The sequence below is a fragment of the Trichomycterus rosablanca genome, chromosome 24, assembly GCF_030014385.1.
Source record: "Trichomycterus rosablanca isolate fTriRos1 chromosome 24, fTriRos1.hap1, whole genome shotgun sequence".
Classification (NCBI taxonomy): Eukaryota; Metazoa; Chordata; class Actinopteri; order Siluriformes; family Trichomycteridae; genus Trichomycterus; species Trichomycterus rosablanca.
Window position 1 is genome coordinate 15,846,565 of NC_086011.1, and position 13,622 is coordinate 15,860,186.

Consider the following 13,622-nt stretch of genomic DNA (forward strand, 5'->3'; position numbering starts at 1 on the left):
TTAAACAGAAGTTACGGTGATTACGTCACCACAGTTTTCCATTACTAAGCTAACACAGTTAGCCTCAGGCCATTCAAATCAATGGACTGAGGCAGCACTGAGGTGGCACCTCAGTAGGAGCATTTTAAATAATCTAAGAATTTAGACATGCCCTCTTCTCGGGAGCGTAGGATGACGTAAAATGGGTCCATGTAGACGGATCACTAGGTTTTCAGACCTTTTACACCCAGGGCGTGAGTTGTAGCCTTTATCACTGTCAGTTCCAGTAAAGGAGGTGTAGCCTCAGTGCCGGTCAGTCTCAGTAAAAATGGTTTATCTACTGTCCTTGACAGTCCCAGAAAATGAAGCGTAGCCTCTTGGCCAGACAGACCCATGGCAAAGTTGTAGCCTTTATCCCAGTCAGTTCCAGTAAGGGAGTTGTCCCTTTATGTCTTCCAGTCTGACTGAAGAAGGTGGAGCTCTAAATCTGTCAGTCCCTGTAGGTGTTGCCAACATTCAGTGTCCTAATTAAAGACGTGTGGCCTTAGACTTCTAACTTACAGGCTGTAAAGTTTGTCTTCACTTTGGATAAAAGCTAATTTCACCCTACAATAAGCAGCCAGCAACTAGAGCTCAGAACAAAATGCTAACGATGCTGGCCAAACTTTTAATAAAATCCTTGTTTTCGCTGCGCTTCCCCAACTCATTAAAACAAACAAAATTTGCATAGGCATTCTGATTAGCTTTAGAATTAGTGGACAAGTTGAATCATTTTCTAACCTTTTAGGTTAAAATACCACATCATTAGCAGCAATCTGACTGGTCACTAATCTGTTTGGTCATAGGCATATGTATATAAACACTCACACATATATAAACTGCTCACACTGTCTTGGTTGATGAAGCTTCTTTTAATGTGCTTTGGCATAAAGCATGAAAGCACCACCCAGGACCCCAGAGCGCCTTGACAGGCGTCTATATTCCTCTGTTACACACCCTGTTGAACACTTCTGAATTACCCATGATCCAGATTTTTATACACTTCTGCACAGACAGCACGCAGCATCCGAAATTAATCTGACACGCAGCCAAAACAAAACGATCGCTCGCCCATGATAAGAAACGCTCCTTTATCTTCTCTTTTCTTTTATTGCTGAATTATTTTTTGGGACTTAAATGAATTCTGAGTCAGATTAGAACCCGGAGCTTGCTGCGGGACATGCTAGCAAGTTGCATTTCGATTTCACAGCGTGCTGAGAATGTTACAGAGCCGTCTGGGCGAACGCTGACAAGGAGGCAGGTAAAAAGCAGAAAATTCAGAGCATGAGCAGAACGATCGAGTGTGTGAGTGTGCGAGTTATGTACATGCGTAGTCGGCCAGGTTCTGATTGATCTGCATCTGCTTTGTATGGGAGAAAGTGGGTACAGGTGGATGAAAATGGAAAGAAAAACCTGAATTAATGAGTAAAAACATCGATGTGTATTCAGACGGTGTCGGCAGGAATACAGAGGGATACGCGATATGGTCAAAAGTATGTGGACACCGAATCAAGTTTGTTTAACAACCTGTTACAAAACCATCTGCATTTTACCAGCATTTACTCCTCTGCTAAGGCTTTCCACAATATTTTGGCCACAGGCTTTGATATTGGACTGGAAGGCCTAGTCAACGATCAAGGTTCCAATTCATGCCAAAGGTGTTTAATAGACAGAGATCAGAACACTGAATCTCTTCCCAAACAAACTTGTCATACAATCATGTTGGAACAGGAAAGGACCTTTCCTAAACTGTTGTTAAAATTGATTTAATACACATCTCTATAGTAAGGAAGTGTGTCTCCATACTCTATTATGGATGCATTGTTATAAACCACATTCATGAGAAGAAGCAAAATGCATGTGGCCTACACCAAGAAAACAGTACAGGTTAGAAGCCTGACTCCTACATTAATTTGGTTCTGGTGGTTTTGTTACGCTTTGAAGGGCGTTTTGCTGCCATGGTTGGATCCACATGGCCCCATACAAAAACACATGTATGGTCACCTGATCCATATGATGTAACACATAAATCCTGGTGGAAGTGGTCTTTACCAGGATGACAATGCCACTAGCTACAGGGTGTGAGCTGTCACTGACTGGTTTGGCGAATATGACAAAAATCACAAGTTAATCCTATGCAACCATGGGAGGTTTAGGACTAACATGTCAGGGCTGTCCACCACCATCCAAACCCCGACTGAGAGATATCGTTTTACACAAACGGTGTTTCATCTCACCAGGGCAGTTCTGGCATCTATGCCAAGGAGGATTAATGCAGTCCTGGTGGCTTATGCCTTCTAAATACTGTGGAATTAGCCCCGGGCCATCTGTTTACACAAACATATGACCTGAACAGGACTGGGAAGGGGGGGGGAGAGAAAATGGTAAAACACACTAGCACACCAGGGCTGACATCTCGAACTCATCGGTTCGAATCTCAGCTCTGCTACCTGCTGTCTGCTCTGCTAACAATTGGCTTGTTCGCTGGTAGGGTGCCGGAGGGGATTCCTCATAACTGATGCAATTACAACCTCTGCTGGCTGCACAGAGACGGGGGATAATGAGGATCAGGGTGTGACGCTCCGTACACAAAGCTGATCCACATATGAACTCACCTTGTGCAGGTAAAAAGATGCAGTCAGCTACTGCACATGTGTTGGAGGGGGCGTGTGTTAGTCACTGCTCTCCTCGGTCAGAGTGGAGGTCATTATCAGTAGAGGCAAAGAGTAATGTAAACGGGTAATTGGATACGACTAATTTGGGAGAATAAATGCAAAAAAAAGAGGGAAACTGGTCCTGTTTTTAAACGATATCACTGGAAAATCTGAGACTGTAATCATGTGTGTTATTATTATGACACCATGACAGACAGGTGTTAGTGTGTCATAAAATATAAGAGCCAATCATATTTCAGCATGCAAATCCAGCCCATGCAACACCTACTTAGGAGACAGAAAGGGTGTGAGCATGTAAGTATCGTGTTGCTCTACATTTGCATATTAATTAAAGCTAGATCTTGTTAAAGCGTTCCCTATGCGGAAGTACAACATCGGGCAATTTGTTATTCCGTTTAAAATACCTACGCTCTGTTTTTTTTGTTTTTTTGAAGTTCTGTCTGACTTTGAAGGCAGACCAAAACAGAAATCATAACACAGCAAGAAATGGGAAAAAGAGAATACGGTGTTTGAGGTGATTGACGGAGGAGCTGTGAGGGACTGTGCTATTGTTATCTCACTATGAAGTGCCTGCGAGCGACTGAAAAACGTGAGCGAACTACAAAGCGCGCCGAACGTTCTGTGATACACACACGGCCTGTCAGTGGGCTCGATTTTATTGGCTTTATACTTCTTTGTTACTGAGACGTGTGTGTAAGAGTAAGAATACTCGCTTGTTAGTTCTACACTATTCCCTTTCTGAGGTTTAAAGTTTAACATTTTCTCTGAAATCTATATTTTATATTCTATTTGTACGTTGAATGAATAGCTCAGCACACAAATACACTGATGATCCCAAACTTTAGCTCAACCCGCTTAATGTGCTGTCAAAACAGCTCTGACCCACCCAGACATGAGCTCCACATTATATCTTAAGGCAGAGTTTTTCTAACTTTTTTTTACGACTCACATTTTGTCCATGATTTTCACCACGACCCAGGCAAAACAAACGATGCATCAAAACAAAACACAAAACAAAATATACTTGATTAATGAAATGATGGCAATCTGGTTCCACTGTGGTTTACAACATGTAACGTAAAGCCTCCACAAGGGGGCGTTCATGTACAAGTTTCGTGCCCGTTAAACTTTGAAAAACCCTCTTAAGGAGTCCTGTGGTATCTGGTACAAGGACATTACCAGCAGGTCCTTCAACTTCCACAGGTAAACAATGGATATGCGCCTGGTCGTCCACAGTCAGCATGGGTACTTTGACTGGCCGACTTCGCAGCCCTACACCTAACAGGGATGCAGGCTGGGAGCTAAACCAGCCGAGCTATTGGGATAAGCGGAGAAAAATATGAGGACTGAATTAGGAAGGGCATCCAGCATAAAACTCTGCCAAGTCTGGTATGCAGACCAGATCTGCTGTGGCGACCTCTAAAAATCGTGTATGTGTGTCTGTATAAATATGCTTCCAATGTTGTCAATAGTTTGGGGAATGCTCTTTTCTGTTCCTGTATGGGTGCACAAAGAACCCCAATGAACATCTTTGATATAAAACCTGATCAAAGACGATTAAAGACCCGCCTCTTTACTAAGGACTGAGCACTAACATGCACTTACTAACCTTCAAACTCTGGGTCGCGACCAACTAAAAAAAATGGGTTGCAGAAAAAAAAAAAATTATAAATAAACTTATTTTAACAGGTACATAAAAACATTGGTACAAAAAATTGTACATAAATGCCCCCTTGTGGAGACTTTACGTTACATCTTGTAAACCACAGTGGGACCAGATTGCCATTATTTATATTAATTAAGTATATTTCATTTTGTGTTTCGTATTGATGCATTGCTCGTGTTAACCGGGATAGCATCTTATTTAAAAATAAAATTGTTCTGACAGGGTTTCAGTAGATTTGTATGTTAGATTTGGACTGTTGTCTATTTAAACTAGAGTAGGAAAATGTTTAATGTGGAAGCTATTCTGGATAAAAGCTGCTAAATACAGAAAATGTAGAACGTAAATGTAAATATAAAGTGGAACGTGAAGGGAATATGAATTAGGAGCCAGACCCTCTCATCCATCAGTGCCTGCAATACTACATGGATGAGAAACGTATACGCTAGTGTGAAGGAGAGTAAGTACGTAACATATGGCATGTTGTTATGCTCTCCATTTTAACCTCAGTTTCCTCTCTCTCCTGGCGTGACGGCAACATTCTCTCACCGGAAATGCACTGGACTGCAGTTTTTCAAGGGCACCGCGCCTCACACATACACACACATATCCCCCGGCCCACGTGTTCTCTGTTAGCTTTAGCGGGAGTGTTTGCTTTCATGGCACAGACACACGCAGACACTTCATACACACATCACAGGAGAGCGTTCCCACCTTTGGAGGATTCGGTGCCGTAGGGATCGGTCAGATAGGGTTGCCAGACGTCTTTGACGGCGGATTTTAACACCTCGCGGTTATCCAGGCTCTGCAGCGGGCGGAAGTTGTTGCGTAGGTACTCCACCGACTTCACGTGGTCCTGCTGCTCGGTGGTGAAGATGGAGTAGAACGCCTCCAACTGAGAGAGAGAAAGAAAGAGAATCTCCGGATCAGCGTACAACTTTAAATTTCAGTGATTGTGCTACAAGTTAGTTCAAGCTAGCCTAGTGGTTAAGGTACTGGACTAGTAATCAGAAGGTCGCTGGTTCAAGCCTCACCACTGCCAGGTTGTCACTGTTGGGCCCTTGAGTAAGGCCCTTAACCCTCAGTTGCTCAGACTGTATACTATGATGTAAGTTGCTTTGGATAAAGGCGTCTGCTAAATGCAGAAAATGTAAATAAGTAAGTTGTTTTAAGTCAAACTTGAACCAAAGACGGTCTTTCGATTTTTGGTTCAGCGGCATGAACAGAGTCGTGACTGCTTTCAATTATTTGCCCTATTGGACCAGAGAATTTTTTTGCCTAATTTTGCAAGAGAGCCGTTCAACAAACTTAAAGTGGGCCATCATTGTAAAATATGCATTTTATTTAACAGTGATTTCAATCACACTGGTCTGCCATAAAAGCCTGATTTGTGGAGTGTGGTCCCTTTATCAGGTTCTCCTATCTCTGGAGAGGACTTTTGGAGCTCTTTTAAAGTGACTGGATTTTTTCTCATCTTCTTAAACAAGGCCCATCTTACCCCATGACCAATTTTGGTCAAGCGTCTCCCACTTCAGAATTCAGAATTCAAATATATTAGAGGTCAGTGGACCAGGAACAACTCAAAACCTTAGATATTAGTTCATATACTTGGGGTCTGAATACTTTTATTAATAATCATGTTTTTATTTCAGGATTATGGGTAATTATGTGTAGACTGATGGGTCAAAGTGCCAGGTCTATCCATTCAAATCTACAACAAAAAGTGAGCCTGGATACTTTTAGTACTGACTGTATGTACATTGATTCATTGATGCAGTTGGTGATTTATTAACATTAAAATGAAACAATAATGAAAATTGTTGTCAGATTCTATATAGTAAATTTATTTTATTATGAATACTTGAGTACACTTGAGTGTTACTCTCCAGCACTGATGTTCACTGGGAGTTTAAGATGTAGAAAGAGTGTATTTCGAGGAAAGTGAACAGCTCTCTCAGCACAGCAGGCAGTGTGTGAGTGTGTGTGTGTGTGTGTGTGCGTGTGTGTGTACAGGCGCTTGTAAGCATTGCCCTCTAAAAGGCCTCCAGAGAGCCTGAATGGATATACAGATCAGATGAATCTCAGGCTGAGCTTTATTCACACTAAAGCCCTTCTCTCCCATCTTCTTTAGTCATCCTGTACTCGTTCCTAAACGACTTATCTCCCATGATGACGGATCCTCTCTCCGAAACGGCGCTGAGTCAGAGAGCAGGTGTGAATCATCAGACTGAAGCTACGCAGCCTATTCAGATCCTGTAAATCATCTTCGGTTGACCCTGCTGGATAATTTTTACTAGAGACATTTGTACAATGCACAAATGTTCTGATTGTCATATTTGCCCAACAGCATGATACAACTTCAGGTCTCTCAGCCACATTCATTGCTAATAGGTGTATTTAATTACATCTGCTTTCAACATTGATGCAACAGTTGGAAAATGACCTTTTACTTCCAGCCATGTATGGCCATGAAGGATGCATTATCTATGTTATATTACTACTATTATAGTCATTCATACCTATATGTGATATTATATATAAACAATGTATCCTATTGCTTCTATTGTACATTGTATATACTTACACCAATAACTGATTTATTGTATATTGTATATACTGTATTTATACCCATAACGATATCGATTATACATATCTGAATCAGCGCTACTGATATGGTCAGGCGTACCACAGACACAACCGGCCGCTTCTAAGGAAAGGTGTGTCCGTATGGCATTTCTCCTAAATGCTGTTGTAATATGTAATCTTCGGGATTAGTTGAGGCCCTGATACGAGTAGGTGGGTTCACTTACATCATGAAGCGAGTCTTCGTATGCAATACGGCTATGTGTAGGCACCCGCTGTGGCTCTACCCAACCAGACAGGGGAATGGGGGAGGTTAAAGCGGCAGAGGAACTAAAATAGGAAACTGGAAGTGACCAGAATAGAAGAAGGGAGGAGATGCAAAAATAAATAATAAAAAAAAACCAACAAATATGAACTACACGTCTTTTCCCAACTTTTCGAATTGTGCCAATTTGGATCTGCACGATAACCTCACTGGCCTAAACTAAAACAAAATATGAAGCTTGTTGCGTGATGCCTTCTCACCCTTTTTCTTCTCAACACGTTTGTTCAACAGATTTGTTTAAAAAAAAAATCTGACATCACTACTCAAATTCCTAACACTTTTAGCTAGTTTCTTTATCATCGGGTGATCCGACACAGGCCGGCAGCGCGCACACAGACGTATGCGCAGACCTTTCGGGCTTCCACCGAGCCCTCTGTCAGCCTGCAGTCATGAAGAATAATCTCCTAATCTTAATCTGCTAGTCTGGAATATGAGCAAAACTCTCCAGGCAAACAGCTCAGTTCAAAGATAATCCTGAAAACTATCTGTGTGCTGAGTGGAGGTGAGGTAATCCTTGATAAATACGCATCTCCAGGGTCCCCTTGGGTCAGGCAGCAGTAAATGAGCATGTCCGAAAATCTGTGTGTGCGTGTGAGAGAGAGAGAGAGTGTAGATGAATTCTAAATGCAGCTCGAGCAAAACAGAAGGACTTCACAGGTACCAGATTGCGAGATTGAGGTGTGCCTGTCGTCCTGGTGAGAGATGGCTTCGATCGGCGCTAAAAGTACCCCTGAGCTATGTCTGTCACTTGCCGTGACCTACTTCCCCCAGCCATAAGAAATAAAGGAGAGAGAAAGAGGGAGGCGGACGGTGAGAACAGCGAGGAGTACGAGGCAGCACCGTCGTCTTCTGAGGTCTCGCTTTTATCTGCCTCGCTGATGTTTCTTTCAAACCGAATCACGGGAGGAAACGAGAAGACAAAAGCACTCACAGTGTCAATCGCTGAAAATGACCTCCTAATGGCCACTAACTGGAGTAAAAAGGATGGAAAAAAATGTTATTATCAAAGCCTGTGCGGCGACCCACGTCATGGAGTCATCCTGCATTTCCGTTCTCTTTTAATGACTCGTCTTTTCCTCTCTGTCTCTCCCCTCGCTGTTCACAAGAATCCTTATTTAAGTGATGCACACACATCATTCTGTTATATATGTTGTAAATTATAAACAACATTGAGGGATAAACTCTTTTAATGGGGAGAAAAATGGATTCTACATTCTACCAAAAATCCTGAAGAAGTTTCTTGTATACACTTGTGTACACTTAACAGATCTAGTACTCAATTCCTGAGGTCATATGGGCAGTGGAAGCTCAGAGGGTAAAGTACAGGGCTAGTACCTGGAGGTTTGTTGGTTTAACCCCCAGCACTGCCACTTCAACAATCCACGGTTGGGCTTTCCGGTCGGCTAAATGCTGTGGCCTGCACAGAACCCTGACCTTAACCCCACTGAAAATGTTCATATGTATTAAAGTTTTAATTTATTCATTAGATTGTTTTTGTACACACCAGAGCATTTGGGATGTGCATGCATTCACTATCGTATTAACTCACCGAATGTTCAATTATGTCCATAATTAACCCATTCATATTCTAAATAGACCTGTCAGAAAACTAGCACAATCTTTAAAAACAGGCTCGTGTGTAATTAGGTTACTCCCACAGCCCTTCATCTGTGCCCAAGCCGTCATGGCACATCCTGACGCGTCATGGAAGCTGTGTTCCCACATCCCGTTAGGTCCCACTCAGAAACCAAAAGTCAATCCTTAATGGACGGGTCTCACACTACTCGTACAAACATGACAATAATAACTTTTATTTTTCAGTTATTTACTGTTTCATTTTCATTAAATGAAGATGGGTGTAACAGCGCTCTATTTTCTACCTGTTGGGGTGCTGCTCTTTCAAAGCCTGCGTCTGACCAGCAGCTCGATTTGCTTGCCCCATCCTCTAATGAAAAAGGACCACCAGAGGACCACCACTGTCACAGCAGGGTCAGGAATAATCAGCCTAACCAACAGTGTCCTGTGGTCAAAACCCAGGAACCCAGGCTACGCATGGTCATAGACTAAGTTCTAGATCTTTCCTTTTGTCTCTATTACACTGACAGAGTCCATCCACTTTACCATGAGCAAGTACTTCTTCTCTATTCTGCCACTTCCAGGACGAGCGTGTGATGTGTGACTGCCCAGCGTCCTCCTCCTCCTCCCACTTTTTCGATGTTCTCCTTCAAACCGGCCGAATTCGTCATCCACACTTGGCCTGTTTTCGTCGCTCCCTGAGCAAACTCATTTCAGCTCATTAGAGTTAAAGCCAAACGCTCTCCATGCCGTGAGGAGGAGACGGGTATGGTGGATGTGAGGGCTTCCTTTGGCTGTTTGTTTCCATTACAGAGCGGCGTACAGCTCGCTGCGTGAGCCGTCCGTGTCAATTAGCATGCACGGGATTGTGGGATTATCTACCGGCTTGTGTTTATATGTTCATCTGTGAATTGGAGGGAAGGTGCGATGAGCTGGATTTGGAGGAGGAGGGGAAATGAGTTTGAGAATGGCTCTGTGTTGGTGATGGTGGGAAAACCAGGGCACAGTTGGTCCTAGGTTCTAGGCTTGTCTGTACAACTTTGTTTAGGAGCTTTGTTGGGAGCTGATTGGCTCTGCTTTTGATGTTGCTTTGCTTCTTTTATTTTTTAGATTTATTTATGCATTTTCTACCCTTTCTCTCCCAATTTCGCTGCTGGAGATGCTGATTGCACAGCGTTTGAATCCCAAGGGTCCTAATTTTGTCTGCTGCAGCCGACTGGTAGCAGAGCTGCTGGTGTGCTAGCGTATTATTCCACTGCGCCACCTGGATACTAGGCAACCCAAGGAGGATCCCAATCTGTATGTAACCAAACCAAAGTACCAGCAAGAAGGAAGTTCGGGTCTCCTTTGACACTTTAGGTTTGCATGCTGCTTTGTGAATATAAGTTTCCAACATGTGAAGCACACGTACCTGTTTGTAGGACAGGAAGACGGGCCGGCTGAAGACGATCCACTCCACTACTTTAGAGCAGGGCGGAGTGGTGAGAGAGCCCATGTAGCGGTAGTAGCTACCGATAGAAAACGGCAGGAGGTCTCGCAAAACGAAAGGCTCCAGATACGTTTCCTTCTCTGAAACGGACAGAAGACAAAAATAAAAAAATAAACAGTGAATGGAGGTACATCTATAACAGCCTCTAATCCTCTGTCGAGGCTTTACTGGAGTCTGGAGTGTGTCTTTCTGTGGGAATATGTTTCCATTTTATCAAAAGAGCATTCGGCACTGGTGGACAAGAAGGCCTGGCTCTCAATCAGTGTTCCAATTCATCTCAAAGTTGTTCATTAGGATTGAGATCATTGCTCTGTGGAAGCCACACCAAATGTAATAAACAATACGTTTATGGAACTGGTTTTGTGCACAGGGTCATGTGGTCATGCTGAAACAGGAAATGAGCTTTAACAAACTGATACCACAATGTTGGAAGCAAATCATTCATTGGATTTAAATTGATTTTATACACTTTGTAACAATAAACATGGCAAGACTGCCTGAACTTAAATGTTAAAATATAGTAGCCATAGGCAACCACGTGGCGTAGCAGGATATTCCTCTAGCGCACCAGTGGGGTCTTGCAGCCCGAGGCGCCTGTGCAGAGGTGGAGAAAGGGGTTGAAGGACTGTGCACACGTCCTCCTCGAAGGCAATCAGCAGCAGGATCCCCAGCAGCAAAAGACTAATTGGCTACACTACATCGGGAGAAAATGCATAAATAAATAGAATATATATACAGTATATGGCCATTGTTGCTCTTCTTTGTATGTGTACTGAAGAAAAGCCTGAACCCCGAGCTTGTACATAAAGCTCTTTGAGGAACAGGACATTTTGAGTGCATCCTTAATTCACAGCGTGCAACATAGCTTCTGGAAGTGGAATAGCCTGTGCATAATTTAAACAGCATGTTGTACAGAGAAACGTCATGTGCTGGAGCAGCAGTTTTCCATTTCCCTGCTAGAATAGATCTGATTCAGCTCATGCCAGGCTCCATAAGTAGGTGATGCATTAACCCCTTCCTTCACCTCACCAGTGGCGTGCTTGTTGACACACACTTTGCGGGATTCGTTAATTATAAAGTTTTCGAGATGTCCTTGTAAAACGACAGAATTTCAGCTCTTGGTTATTTATGTGCATGAATAATGCAGTGTTTTTAAATATCATGCAGAGGAACATTAAACTGTGCAGTCATGTGGTCCTGTGGGACTTGAGTCTGATGCACTTTGGTACACAGAACCCTGTTTATGTCTTATCCACAATATCTATTTATGTCTGAGTCTATAGTGTGTGCTGTGTATTGTCTTAAATGAATAGCAGTGAATTATTGAGGTATAATGCAGACAGTTTACAAATAACAACCTATTAAAGTTACTTTATTCATTAATAACAGGAATAATGTTGACCTGAGCCCAAAGGGATCATAAACGGGGAACACAGCAACGCAACAAACACAGCACAGCACCGCAGGATCAGAGTGAACCATCTCTGCTATAGGATATAGGATTTGTCTTTTGTCTCTATCGACTAAGAATGCTAATGGGTCTTTGTTGTGTGAATATTAAAGTAAGGGTTGAGTGAATGGCAATCCCCATAATATCACACAGCAGGTGAGCGAGCGAAGAGAGACGTTAGAGAGTCTACGGCTCAGTGGCATGATAATGGATGAGACCGGAGTCTCGTACCCACGCACACGGCCGCGGGGCAAAATTCCCTCGCCGCCGAGCCTAGCGAGTTACTCTGCAGAAGCTTGTGTCTGAACGGTACACCTAAACGTCGCTAGTTTAACCCAACAGGACATTTCATTAGCTGTAGCTGCACAGTTGCTAGCTGCAGTGTGTCTAAGCCCGAGGGACGTCGAACATTGAACGCGTGGACCTGCACGCGTTGTTAAAGATACATTATGTGGCCGAAAAGGATGCAGACACCCCTCCTAATAACTGAGTTCAGATCTCAGAGTTTCAGCAGCACCCATTGGTAACTAAAATAAATGATAGGCTTTCAATATCATGGCGAACGTTTGGAGAAGGAACCTTTCATGTTGTAGCATGACTGTACCCATGTGAACAAAGCAAATCCCATGAAGACATAGTTTGGAGGATGGAGCTGGGTGCACAAAGCCCTAACATGTTCGTGACGTAAGGCTCGCTTGCTGTTTCAGCTGCTTCTACATTCAGAAAATCAGTTTTCTGGTGGTGGCACTTGGACTACATCAGACATCAACCTTGGCAAAAGCCTACTGTTCCATGTACTTTTTCATAGTGCACAGAAATCAAACAAACCTGCCCCAAAAACCCAGAGTTCTACACCCCAGGGTTTACATTAAATTTAGCTATTCCCAGTATAACTTATACCCAGGTTCACGTTCATTGAAACATGCATTGATGACTGTGCTGGTTTAAATAAACTCCAGTGGCTGGCACAGAGCCCTGACCTCAGCTCCACTGAAGAGCTTTGGAATGAACTGGAACATCACTTGATCAGCTTTGTTTGGCCAGTGTAGAGAAGGCACAAGTGGCCAATGATTCGTAGTGGGGAATTGGAAATGGCTAGATTGGGAAAACAGCAACTGGTCAGCAGGTAGTGTGACCACTTGGCTGATTGAATGGAGTTCCTGAAAGCATTTTTTTCATCGTCTTCAATGTTTATTGCTTCAAATATTCCTAGTATCGGAATGATTCCCACAAGTGTAGTAGCTTCCCAGATTCATGTTACACTGACTCATTTATCCGTTTGGTGCACTCACACTCATGTCCAAACAGTAAATCACCCATCAGAGATGATGTTCTGCTCTGTGAATCTGAACGTTCTCGCCTCGACCTCATGACTCATTCTCATAATCCTCGTGTCATCAGTTTCAGTAGCAGCTGTAGATGGTGTCAGACTTTTATACGTCCGGTGCAGCATAAAACATGGATACGTTTAGTCTATTAAAAGCCTGGAATATACTAAGTGCTATTTATAGTTTATATCTCTTATTATTTCTGACATTTTATCCAAATACCTTTTTTTTTATAAAGTGGGTTCTCAGTTGCTGTGACACAAGCACTCCGCTCTACACAGTTTAGCACAACCTCACCTGGTTTGACATGTACTTGTCAAGGCTGTGCGTTAGGTGAAGAAAAATGCCAGGAGGGGACTGGAGGTGTAGTCCAGTACTGAGATCTACATCCTAAAGTAGATATACATTTACAGGGTTTGAATCCCTCATCATGAGCTTGTGGTGGGTTCTTCTCACTAATTGCTGAGGGAAAAAATACCTTAATTTGACCATAGCAACAGATGAGCTACATTTAGT

General features: G+C 43.0%; 1 protein-coding gene across 6 annotated transcripts in view; it reads right to left on the reverse strand.

The window, feature by feature from the left end:
* The window catches only part of ptprga (protein tyrosine phosphatase receptor type Ga), a 246,049-nt gene that overhangs the window by 37,651 nt on the left and 194,776 nt on the right, over positions 1 to 13,622 (reverse strand). For all 6 annotated transcript variants that reach the window (XM_062986348.1, XM_062986349.1, XM_062986346.1 and 3 more), the window contains 2 exons: positions 10,251 to 10,408; positions 5,071 to 5,251 (listed from right to left, as the gene is read on the reverse strand). In XM_062986348.1, coding sequence (XP_062842418.1) covers positions 5,071 to 5,251; positions 10,251 to 10,408 — 339 coding nt within the window. The remainder of the gene's footprint in view (positions 1 to 5,070; positions 5,252 to 10,250; positions 10,409 to 13,622) is intronic.